Below are 13539 nucleotides of genomic sequence, written 5' to 3'. Positions count from 1 at the left end.
TCTCGACTGGCTGCAGCAGGAGCCTCCCCCCACTGCCCTATTTGCAATTGCATAAAATTTCACAAAGCTCTAACCTTGATCTCTTTAATGTTAATTTTTTTAGGAAAATATCTCTGACACTTGTTATTTTTCAGCTGGCTAAAGAAAACCAATTATGTTGTAAATTAATTTTGATATAAAGATAACCATAGGAGCCTCAAGCTTATAACTCCAGTTCTGATGAATAATCGCTCTTGTCAGGCACACTCTACCAAATATTATATTTTGTAATTTATGTAAGGTGCGGGCGTTTTATTTTTTCATTCACGTCATTGATAAATGAAAGCCTTTCTATAGGTTGCATGTAAAAAGATATTAAAGGGATTTTGAAAATGGACAACCCATGTCCAATGGTCCTATAAAAGCATAGGGGTGTAATAAAAACTCCGAAGCCATCGCAACTAGCCAAATTGGCTCCTGTTCTGTCAGATCATTGTGACCGTGCATTACATGGTCTGCCATTGATTTTATCGTGCTATCATACTAGTATGTACAACAGAACGTACCCTTCCCTAGTGCTCTTCGTTATTGTACCGTTGCTTGTTTTACAGAAGGGTCGTTTGGTTGGGACACCCTCATTAAACTTAAAAATGATTGACTGTCATATAGAAGAGATTGGAGTGCACTCTCCTATAATGTTGAGGTGCTAGTGCATAAATAACCTTTGCAGCAATATGGAGAAAATCACTGCACACTCTTATTTTGTTATGAAAAGTCTTTAAAGCGAACCTGTCAGGTGCAATATGCACCCAGGACCACGAGCAGTTCTGGGTGCATATTGCTAATCCCTGCCTAACTGTCCCTGTATACACTAGCATAAATAAAGAGATCTTTAGAAAAAGTATTTCTAAAAATCCTTTATGATATGCTAATGAGCACAGGGACTAGTTGCAAGGACGTTAGTTCCCTTGGCTAGTTGACCCCCTTAGCATGTAAGAACTGTCCCCGTATACACTAGCATAGATAAAGAGATCATTAGAAAAAGTATTTCTAAAGATTTTATATTGTATGCTAATGAGTGCAGGGACTAGTCACCTGGGCCGTGCTCCCCTTGCTAGTTGGCCACATTAGCATACCCAAAGGGGTGTGCAAACATGCTAATGAATGTGCAGCATCAGAGAATGATCTCATTCATCTCTCCGCTGCAATTGCCACCCGACTCCGGATTTTGGGTCAGTGCGCATCACCCCGGAGTTTAGGTCATGCGCACTATGAAGCCGGGTGTACTCATCCAGGCTTCAAACTGAAGTAGTGCGCATGACAGACTCTCAGATCATGCACACTGAGCCGAAATCTGGCGTTGGGCTGCGATGGCGGCGGAGAGGTGAGTAAGATCATACTCTGACCCTGCGCATTCATTAGCATGTTAGCACGCCCGTCAGCCCCTGTGGGTGTGCTAACATGCTAATGGGGCCGAATAGTCAGGGAAGCAACGCCCAGGTGAAAAGTCACCACGCTCATTAGCATACGGTAAATCTATGCTAGCGTATGCAGGTACCGTTGGGCAGGGATTAGCAATATGTACCCAGAACTGCTCGTGGTTCTGGTTGTATATTGGACCTTACAGGTTCCCTGTAACTGTAGACATGGTTCACACAAAGTAGGTGAAAGCAACATGGAATAAAATTTAAACCTAATTGGTCTTGATCACAATGTCGCTTTGACAATCAAAAAGTAATCCTGCATCTGAGCTCAGGCACGGGAGTGCCAGCAGTACTCTGATCAAGACTAGATCAAAACTGATTAGGTCGAAACGTTGTTCGCTGACACCTTCACCTGTAAAGTGAACCCCGTCTACAATTAAAGACTTTGCATATTGATATAAGAGTGTGCAGTGATTTTCTCCATATAGTAAACTATTATACTGCCATCATAAATATAAAACTGAAGTAAACCAATCAAAATATGAATGATGTGCAGCGTTACGTGACCACTGACAGGCAGTATGTTTGCTGGTTGGTGGTTTTTTAATTTCCTGTTTACAAGGGCCAATATATGCGCAATAATAGATCTGTAATAATCTGCTCTATGCCAAGGACTGCCATTATCCTCGGCAGCACATGCCCTGTTTACAGAGGACAATGTGCTGCTGAGAACAATGAACTTTGGGGAAAACCAAAAGATCATTTCACTGAAGAACAAGCGTTTTAATTGTTGGGTGTTCATCAGCCTGTCCAAACAGCATGATTATCATGAAAGAGCGTTCCTAATATATCGGTGCAACTCATTCATTGTGCACAGACAAGTCACCACAATATGTAATGAACCTCATTGTCACAGACCTTAAACTGAATCTATCTAGGTGGATTTGATACTGTTATATGTAAGATTAACTGCAGTATCTCAGAAAAGCAAAAACTAAGTTAAAGGTCAAGGAATAATCTAAATGTAAGATGATCAATAATCATAAACTCGTTTTATTGGCCTTTTAACTTTGTAAACTTACAACACACTCAATTTGTAGATGGGATCTCTTTTATAGACTATATTACTCTGATGACACGATGTGACAGCTCAATTCGAGGACTGGCATTATCCATGGTCATCCGTGAGCCAATATGAAAGGAGACAGTACGTTCTGCAATGTCTACTGCATTATACAATCATTTTAGTGACTTGTCCATAAGATTAGCAGGATGGCTGCACATTATACGGGCCGATTCGTCAATGAGTTGACAAATATCAAGAATATGTGTAGCCCATTGTGAATTTTTTGCGTGTTTTACCTCTTTCATGTGAATGGATGAAAAATACTGCAAAAACACTAAAAGAATTGACATGTTGCCGATTTGAAAAAATACTTTGAGTATCCACGGGAAAAACGCAAAGTGTAAAAAAGCCCTGAGTGGTGAAAGGTGGGTTCCCATAAAAAAAAAACAAAACCCACAAATATAGGTTCTGTACAATCCAAAATTTATTGTTTTTTCAATATTTAGCCACCTTTGTATCATGGATTTTTCTTGCACAAGTTCTTTACATCTCCCTGTACTATCAAGCCATTTTCCGAGACTTGCTGGATCCCATAAAACCCCCATACATGATAAGCGAACGTCGGTTAAACCCATCAATACTAAACCATCTTGTTTACATAAACCCATCAATACTGACTGGTTTGGCCAACAGTCTAATGTATATGGGGGCCCCATGACAAATTATTGTGGGGGGGGGAGGATTTAGCGTGATTGATTTTGGACTTGATGTTTTTACACTCTAAGAGATAAGACTCCTCTGGCAGCGGCTCTCTGATGGAGAACACAGCACTCGGCAAAGTGAGTGTTCCTATTTATGGGAGGGTCGTTCAGCTGACCGTCATCTAGAATGTATGGGAGGCTTTAGTAGTCAGTTGGCTGTACGCAAACAATGAATTTGACATTTTCCATATTAGTCACTTCCATGCAAATGAGCAATAGGGACAATCTGTAGTATGAAAGTTAAGGAAGCTCATCTCTCAATGAATGGTTATATGGAGGCTGCACGTTCCAGGAAAGCGGACCACTGTCTCCCCAAATGAATACCAGTAGATTATAACAATCTAAAGGCCCCGTCACACATAGCGATGTCATTAGAGAGATCGCTGAAACATCACAGGTTTTGTGATGCAACAGCGACCTCGCTAGCAATCTCGCTACGTGTGACACATAGCAGCGACCTTTCCCCTGCTGCGATATCGCCGATCGTACCTGAACGTCCTGGTTCATTTTTTGATCGTTGGTATCCCGCTGGGCAGCAGGCATCGCTGTTTGAGACGCCATAACGACGAGCGACCTCGTTGGCACGCGTGGGTGGAAACACTACTCCTCTATCGAGGTCTGAGTCGTCAAAATAGCTAATGTTAGACAGGGTCCCAACAACCGCTGAGGTCGTTATACGGATCGTCGTATCGTTGCTGCGTCGTTAAGTAGATCTGCCTGTTTGCCAGCTCACTAACGACCATGTAGCGACGTACCAGCGATCCTGACCAGGTCGTATCGTTGTTGGGATCGCTGGAACATCGCTACGTGTAATGGGACCCTAAGTCAAGGTATATTCACTAAGAATGTTCCTTTAGTCACTGAAAATCCAGGATACATAGACACTTAAAAGGGTCTTCTCAAGTTGGGAAGTTATTCTCTGTCTATTCGATGGGGGATACATTCTCAATTGCTGTGGTCTGCAATTCCGAGAACTGAGGCACTGAAGAGCCCATATGAAAGAGCTGTGGTCAATCAGTTGTGGTCTGCTGCTCGGATATCTCCAATGGTCCTATTAAGGATGAACGGAGCAGATGGGAGCATGATCAACCACCAATCCATTTTTTACAGAGTTCTTCAGAGGCCCTGTTCTCGGAATTGGTGAGGGTCCCGGTCGTTGGAACCCTCAGCAAGTGGGAAGTTATCCTGTAGATGGGGAATAACTTCCAAACTTAAGAATACCAGTTAACGGTATATTTCAAGTTGAGAAAGCATTTATCAGGCAAATACAGAAGAACACCAGGACTCTCATGGAGCTGGTGTTGGTCCCAGGGTAAAACCATATCGAAACTGATGGTAAATGTCTGTGGCGATTACCCTGGACCTGTCAATATTATACCTCCACAAGTTTCATACTGTTCTTGCAAATATACCTGACGAAGGGCTTCTTTGCCCGAAAAAATTGTTTTGTGTGTCATGTATCTTGGATTCTCACTGACAGAAAACAACACACTTGCAGTATATATTAAAAATCACTGTATCGTAACTGATGGCAAACGTCTGTGGCTATTATCCTGGACAAGCCAATATTATACCTTCAAGAGATTCATACCGTTCTTGCTTTTTCTCACCTGATGAAGGGATTCTCTGCTTCAAAACATAGTTTTATATGTCTCTGTATCTTGGATTTTCACTGACTGGATAACGCGCTTACGGTATATATTTAAAATCGGATTGTTACATGTTGAAAAATAAAATATAGCATTATCTTGATATTCTTGAGTGCTAGTCCTATACTACTTCTGCACTGGTCAGCTTTCTTGGAACGTGCACCCTCTATAAAACAATTCATTGGGATGAGCTGCCTGAACTCTTGACATTATAGATTGTCCTTAATGGTCATTTGCATGAAATGAAAGTGACCGATCTGGAAAAAGTAAAACTCATCTGTTTATGTCTACGGTCCGCTTACTACTAAGGGACTCAGCAAGTCATAAGGTAAAGGTTTTCATTCATTAGTAACTCACAAAGGGACTGTTACCATAAGCCATTATTAGCAGGTCTATTGAAAGCAGCCCTGTCAATCACAATTGAGTGACCACAATAAATGAGAGTTGGGATTAGATCTGAGAAAGGCGACACTGGGTCTCATGAAGATATATTTTAAAAAAACAGCAGAAAAATGGATTACAGCAGGTCCTATGTGCACAAATTAAGGGAAGGCAGATACTGTATAAATAACCCATTGTTAAAAGAAAAAAAAAATATTCCACTTATGCATTAGTTGTAGTGTTTGCATTGGATTTCACGGTGCTCATTATTCTCACACATCCATGACTTTTGGATTTGCTTCATTGCAAAATAAACACAATTTGATGCGGCAGGAATCTGATATCACTTAAATAAGTGGGCAGATGGTGAGGTCAGATATGAAATTAAATTATCCATAATGGACACATGCTGTGAGAATAAGGACATGGGTTGAAAGGTCATAGGTTGGTTGTATAGCGCCGTAAGGAGTACACACCCTAGAATTGGATCTTATTGATGAATTCCTCACTCCCCCCCATCCCCTACATCTTTAATTAATGGACGCATTAAAGCACTCACCCAAGGTTGTTCAAAACTGTACGTACGCCGGCGTTCATCCACATCATCTTCGTGCCTGGCTTGCTGGAATTCCTGACGAAGACGCTGTATCCGGTCATGATTGCTTGGAGTTGATCGATTGCTGAAATAAATATAAAAATTGTTAATTTTTTTGTTGGGTAACACAGAGGGTGCAACGTCAAAATAATACGGGTATAAATAACAACATGGTAAACCTCAACTCCTGGAAAGAGCTCTGGGACCTCCAAGGCTTTATGTGACAATCAGACTATTCATGTCCTTCAATGGCAGGGGGGTGCACAGCCAAAGGCATCTCTGTATCATCCTCCAATAGCCCAAATTAGTTCACAGTCCAAATGCCTCCTGAATAGCCCTTTTACTTTTTATTATTTTTTTTCTGATGGCATCTTTACCCCTACAATCCTTATTTTTTGGCCGGGGTAGGGAGCGATCACAAAGAACCTCCCATGTTCTAGAGGACTTGTTGTGTCCAACACTATGTAGACAACTCATTGGTTTTACGGGGCATGCTGTAATGCTTAATTTACCATGTGGTGGCGCTGCATTGAAGCTGAACACTGAAGCTAACCATATACAGTGCAGTAATGTCGGACGAACTTGCAGGTTCGTCCAGCAGTCTAAGGTGTATGGTGACAAAAAGGAGACAGTTGCACACTGCAGTGCTAAGATATGTGGAGCAATGAATATGGGAATAAGGACATGCATTACTGCTATGAAAGACGTAAAAATTGAGATACTTAGCACAGAAAATTGGCCAGATTTTATGTGAGCCCAACAGCCAATGGCAAGGCAACCTCATTTTTGTTGGGTCCCTATAAAACTAATGCCTCTTTTTGGGTTAATGTGTATGGTGCTCCCGGGCAAGTGATTGTCGGGAGAATTATGGATCAGAGTGAGCGCACCTATGAATAGGAGAGATGGGTAAGAGTTACCGGCTCAGGAATCTGCAGAACCATCGTTAAGGTACTGTCACACATAACGAGATCGCTAGCGAGATCGCAGCTGAGTCACCGTTTGGTGACGCAGTAGCGATCCCGTTAGCGATCTCGTTATGTGTGACACTTACCAGCGATCAGGCCCCTGCTGTGAGATCGCTAATCGTTGCAGAATGGTCCAGGCCATTTTCTTCAAAGGTAATGTCCTGCTGGGCAGGACACATCGCTGTGTTTGACACTGTGTAACAGGATCACAGTGACTGCTGAGATCGTTATACAGGTCGCTACTGCGATCTGTATTGTTCTGCATCGCTGGTAAGATCTCACTGTGTGACATCTCACCTGCGACCTCCCAGCGACTTACCTGCGATCCCTATCAGGTCGCATCGTTTTCGGGATCACAGGTAAGTCGTTATGTGTGAAGGTACCTTTAGTCCAATGGCATCTAAACTGTATGGGGGATTTACTGTCAGATTTTCACACAGATTACATCTAATTGCTAGAGATAGGGAGACTTTATGATCATCTAATTAACAGACCCTAAAATTGTCCAACGCAAACAACTCCTTCAATAACGTCAGTTTCAAACAAATAAATGCCTCATTATTTAATATTCATAAATATATTTTTCATGTAGCCCACAAGTGGTAACCAGTCCGCCAACTATGATATTTAAAGGGGATGCTTTCTTTCATAATCAGCACCACCCCTGACCATGGGTAGTGTCTGGTACTACAACTCAGCCCCATTTAAGTAAATATAGCTAAGCTGTTCTACCACGCACAAATCATGCTTAGGTGTGGTGTGGTTCTGAAAGACAGCCATATTTTTGTAATTCTGGGTAGCTCCTTTAAGCAATAATGTCTCCCATTGGTCTGACGCTAATGTGGAGGTTTTGGAGAATTGTGTAATTGCAGAATAGTTACACACTGCAATAATAATGTTGTGGAGGGTGAAAAAATAACAAGTAATAAAACTTTTTTTTACAACTTTATATCAAGTAATAAATGTAAATGATAAGTGAATGACAATATTTTATATCCAAACATTGAATTAATACCGCAAATAAATGAATAGCAGTAAAAATTTCGAACAAGTGTTTTAAATATGCATCAAAAAGTAAAGGTTTCTTGCCATGTCCGGGCTTATAATGTCGTCGACTTTGTTACCAATTAAGTGGTGCCTGGCTCAATTTACGTTCCGTAATCAATGAGATAATGTCATCCTCCTGCCTACTCCATCATATTGGTACATTGCATGTCATGGTGCCGAATTCTGTTCCATCATAGAATGCAGTAATTTCAATGGTAGGCATTCTACTAGGCATTGCTCCCACTAGCCAGTTTCCAACTCCGCACTGAAGAGGGGCAAATACCCCGAAACAGCTGTCTGTGGATGGATACCATGTTTTGGTATAGGCAGTTTCCTTGACTGGAGACTGCCCTTCCCGTGGTTGTTCCTTCCCGGTGAAAGACCTGGCTAGTTTCCTGCTAGCGTTGAGAAACATGTGATGGTGTCTCCGCGGCATTCTTGTTTTGTTCAGTAATATGAACAGATAAAAAACTAAGTAATGCTGAATCTATCACTTGATGGACACCAATGTTGCTCGACAAACCCCATTAACTGCAGCGGAGTACTGTGTCTGGTTGAGTTCCTCTTGTAATTTCCTGTGGAGAGTTCCCGTGTTCTCTATGAGACCCGCTGCTAGACATCTCCACCTCTTAAGCTGGTGTCACACTAAACGACAGCGACAACGACGTCGCTGTTACGTCACCATTTTCGGTGACGTAACAGCGACCTTGTAAGTCGCTGTTATGATCGCTGCTTAGCTGTCAAACACAGCAGAAGCAGCGATCATAAGGTCGCTGTGCTACATGTTCAGAGAGCAGGGAGCCGCGCTTAGCGCTGGCTCCTTGCTCTCCTGCAGCACACATCGGGTTAATTAACCCGATATGTGCTGCAGCTACATGTCACAGTTCAGAGAGCAGGGAGCCGCGCTTAGCGCTGGCTCCTTGCTCTCCTGCAGCACACATCGGGTTAATTAACCCGATGTGTGCTGCAGCTACATGTCACAGTTCAGAGAGCAGGGAGCCGCGCGCACTGCTTAGCGCTGGCTCCTTGCTCTCCTGCAGCACACATCGGGTTAATTAGCCGATGCATACTGCAGCCACATGTCACAGTGCAGGAGCCGGCACTGGCAGCAAGAGCTGAGGCTGGTAACCAGCGTAAACATCGGGTAACCAGGGAAAGGTCTTCCCTTGGTTACCCGATGTTTACGCTGGTTACAGCTTACCGCAGCTGCCAGTGCCGGCTCCTGATCGCTTCATTTCGTCGCTCTCTCGCTGTCACACACAGCGATGTGTGTGTCACAGCGGGAGAGTGACGACCAAAAAATGAAGCTGGACATTCAGCAACGACCGGCGACCTCACAGCAGGGGCCAGGTCGTTGCTGGATGTCACACACAGCGACAGCGACGGGACGTCGCTGCAACGTCACAGAAAATGGTGACGTAGCAGCGACGTCGTTGTCGTCGTCGTTATGTGTGACACCAGCTTTAGAAAACAAATGTATCGGCAGTCTGAAATTGGACATGCCAGATCCTTATCTTCTCCAACATTATTGGGTCCCCACACACTTTAGACTGTTGGCCACATCCGCATAACGGCACTTTCAGCCATAATGTTATTGGAGCTTTAATGCTCTCTTTGTACCAAAACTTCCACTAAATTTACAAACTGACTCCAATAAAACCTGGTGGACTCTCTTGACCTTAATTGGACCCACTAAGGTTTCAGTAATTTTCATGGAGAGAGCATAGCATTCCAGACAACTCTAGGCTGGAGAATTGGATCAAGCCAATTTGCACCAAAACAGTTCTTAATTTTGTGTAAAGATTTGCTCATCTGTCCACCTGTGGCCAAAAATCCCTGGTTGAGTGTTGTTCTTCTCCGTAACGTGGGGCCATCTCTTTAGCCTTGTGTGTTTTGTGAAGTGTGCACTTCATCAATAATTATTATAATATCTCAATCTACCATAACTGGAGAATGATTGCAGCCAGTTTATATCATGCAGTCTCTAGCAGAAACATGAAAAAAGGTCCATATGACCTACTGTAGTTAAAGGGAACCTAACAGTAGATTAGAGCTACGAGGAGCATGCATAGACACTATCTGTGTTAGTGCGCAATGTTTCATTTATTCAAAAACATTGCGGAACTTCAGAGAAATCAAACATTGAAAAGCCATCTGGGGACCATGCGTCTCGGATGACTAGTCAGATGACAGGCCCTTGCAGCAGATCCTGTTCTGCTTCCCCATATTGACAGGTCTCGCTCTATGGGCATATATATATATATATATACACACACACACACACACACACACACACACACTGTATATTATATACTGTATATTTTATATATAAAAATAAAAAAATATAGCTAGATAGATAGATAGGCAGTGCTACGGAGTTGGAGTTATGGGGTCTAAACTGTGTCCATTTTCGTGGAGTCCGTATAAAATGGAATGACTGACTCTTACAACATATAATGCTATGCAGTATAGCAGTCTGCGACCCCTGAAATGCGTTGACCTGTGCATAGCTCAGACAATAAAGACTTGGCTTATTGGTGATAAGCGCAGCATTACACCCATTCTTCCTTCCGATATTTCAACATATAATAAATTAGGTATAGTAGTTCACTGCTGAATATGTTTTCGTAAGAATTTGGGAAAGTTCTGAAATGTCCTATAAATGTCTATTCTATTGTTGATCTAAGAATCTAGGCTTTTAGTTGCGATGAATCTATGCTGCATTCTCAGTAGTGACACTCGTCTTCCACAGTCGGAGTCAGTGATATTGAGGGGTCGGAGGTTTGGCTTACCAACTCCTGAGGCCTGTGTTTAGGGAGACACCTGTCAGTCTAGGGGAACAGGGAGAAGCTGTCAGGGACCAGCCTCTTGGACTAGTCATCCAAGATGTATAGTTCCCCCGGCTTTTCATAGAATATTTTATCGGAAAAAAAGCAGCATTTCAGAATTTCACATAAACAGCAGCAATAACGCAGCTCCTGTCTGATAAGTACTGCCTGTGGTTCAGACATGATAAATCTACTATCAGGTTCCCTTTAAATCCATTTATAATGCTACAATAGATGCAATTAGATAAGCTGGAGAATAGCGATTATTGAAATCCTCTGTACATTACGCCTTCTCAGTGCATTGACGAGTCTCATTTCCCACACATGTTCGGAGCACAGACTTGTTTACTTGAATGTTTTGCTGCACTAGGTCAAGGTAAAAGTAATCCATTGACTTTTCTAAGTAATGTGATTTCAATAGAAAATCTTACACATAATATAAGTCACGTAATATAGTAGAAAAATTCTGCATTGTGCACAACAGTCAGCCCAAACCCAAGGGCAATCAGGCACGACTGGAGCTTCACAGAGTAGCCTAGTGATGTCACCACATCTGGTGCCAGATGCTGGGGCTTAGCCGGTCAACGTTCAAAATTGTCCACAAAGCAGAGAGTAGTGCTGGCCATAGATATCAGGAAGTTGTGTCTCCTGACCCTCTTTCATACACGTGCATCCACAGCTCAGCTGAGCGTTGATGTGTTCCAAATAAAAAGAAGGAAGTAGGCTGCTGAAAGCCACTTCTGGTGGGATCTTATGTCCCATGTGAACATAAGAATTAGGTAATAAAACCTAAAAAATGTGACTCTTCAGATTTTGTGTTATATTGAGCCTGAAGAAGAGACCTGAGCAGTCTCGAAAGCTGGCTATTATTACCATCTTTTACAGAGTAAATGAATGTGTCTCATGGATTCATGTCTTTTTACATCAATTAAGAGATGTGCTCCTCAGACCATCCGGGGGCATCACAGCCCTGGACCAGACCCCAATCAGAGGACAATAAAACTTTCACACTGAACTGCAGCAATATTTATGGCCATACTGATAGTTCTGCTTCACATAACTTGTTTTATTTACTGCCCCATTCTATGTCCTGTTGTGTATAAATATGTGACTTCAGATTTTTTGTTATATTGAGCCTGAAGAAGAGACCTGAGTAGTCTCGAAAGCTTGCTATATATTACCATCTTTTCAGTTAGCCATTAAAAGGTATCAACCACTAAGGACTTCAGTTCTTTTAAACAATGTAATAAAACCAGGCATCTGATCCTTCCTTCTTTGCGGAGGAAAGTTGAAAAGGAGAAGAGAGTTGGGTGACAACCCGTCCCTTACATACATACAGAGGAGCACCAAGATGGCAGCAACGGGGGCCTTTGGCTGCCGTAATAACACATCAGTGTCAAACGATTGCGTCATAGGGCGTCGATGGAAGCTGGTAAGCGCATGCAGTTGTGTGCGTTCCATTCAAGTGACGCCAGAAGCTTATCACAGCTGAGTTAGCCATTTAATATATTGTGGATAAACATAGCACTTCTGTGTGGTAGGTGCTCAAGTAGGATCCAGTCCCGTATGTAGCAAAGAGCAAATACTTGGCACTCAAATAGCTGAATAAACCGGTATGTTATTGAGTAAGCTTGACCAAATACAGCACAGACGTTTCGATCTAACATAGACCTTCATCAGTATACAGTGTAGATAATCTACTCACCTTGTGAGTGAAAGTAGCGCTGGTGTAGATCACAGTGTCCACCGCTTCTGCCACACAGCGGTAGACACTGATCTACACCACCACTACTTTCACTCACAAGCTGAGCAGACCATCTGCACTGCACACTCATGAAGGTCTATGTTAGATCGAAACATCTGTATCTGGTCAAGCTTACTCAATAACATACCAGTTTCTTTAACTATTTGAGTGCCAAGTATCTGCTCTTACCTATTTAATATAGGTCAGCTCCTGAGCCCTCCCCTCACAAGATCACCCACGCAATCACGTACATCTAAATGACAATGCCTTATGGGCTAAAAGAGTTTGCCCAGAATTAGAAAAACTTGTCCACTTTCTTCCAGAAACAGTGCCACATCTATCCATGGGTTGTGACTGGTATTGCTGCTTGGTGGCCACATTGAAAAGAATGGTTCTAAGCTTCTAGCACACATATAAGCACTGGTTTTGCAAAACAGACATGTTTCTTTAATCCTTGCAAACCCATTTAGATTTGTAAATGCCTGGTGAGAAAATAATATCATCTAAAATAAATTTATGGGGCTTCTCACATGGCCCCAAATCATTTACTGTTCGAGATAGAAACAAAATCAACTGTACTGTAACCTGCAAGACGTGTTCAATGTTGTGGTCAATGCACGGATTAGACTTTATATGGAAAATATTTCTTTGTTCTAATATCTTCCAACTGGAAGCAGAGATTCATTTACAGGAAATTATATGCATTCAAGCCGATTCCAATTTTCGGAATACATACATCAGAGAATATATAAGAACAAGGGAACACAAGGTCAGCCGGTTTGTCCTGCAGAACGTTCAGCCATTAAGTTCTTCTACACCGTACATTCACCAGTTCATTTACACTTCAAAGCCGCACCGCATGACGCTTCTTTCCTTCTTTTCAAGATGACTAAACTGCTCTTTGCAATGCCCTCTACACCCAGGAGATATATGGGCATTTTCACACCTCTAGAAGAGTAGAACAAGTACAACCTGTTTTCCAAGCAAACAGCTAATTGATCACTATAATAAGCCTGATATTTTCAGGGCCAGGCGCTGCAAAGCGTAGAACATTACATCTACCTGACAACCCGCAGAAAGTTAAGACCGGTTTTAGTTTT

The 13539-nt window shown here is 42.3% G+C and overlaps 1 protein-coding gene across 1 annotated transcript in view; it reads right to left on the bottom strand.

Annotated features, from left to right (window-relative positions):
* PARD3 (par-3 family cell polarity regulator) overlaps positions 1-13539 on the bottom strand; it is an 807488-nt gene that overhangs the window by 18921 nt on the left and 775028 nt on the right. Inside the window, 1 exon segment of the mRNA XM_075315482.1 lies at positions 5820-5940. Coding sequence (XP_075171597.1) covers positions 5820-5940 — 121 coding nt within the window.

The sequence above is a fragment of the Anomaloglossus baeobatrachus genome, chromosome 6 (assembly GCF_048569485.1).
Source record: "Anomaloglossus baeobatrachus isolate aAnoBae1 chromosome 6, aAnoBae1.hap1, whole genome shotgun sequence".
NCBI classification, from domain to species: domain Eukaryota; kingdom Metazoa; phylum Chordata; class Amphibia; order Anura; family Aromobatidae; genus Anomaloglossus; species Anomaloglossus baeobatrachus.
This window is presented reverse-complemented; position numbering and strand designations above follow the sequence as displayed.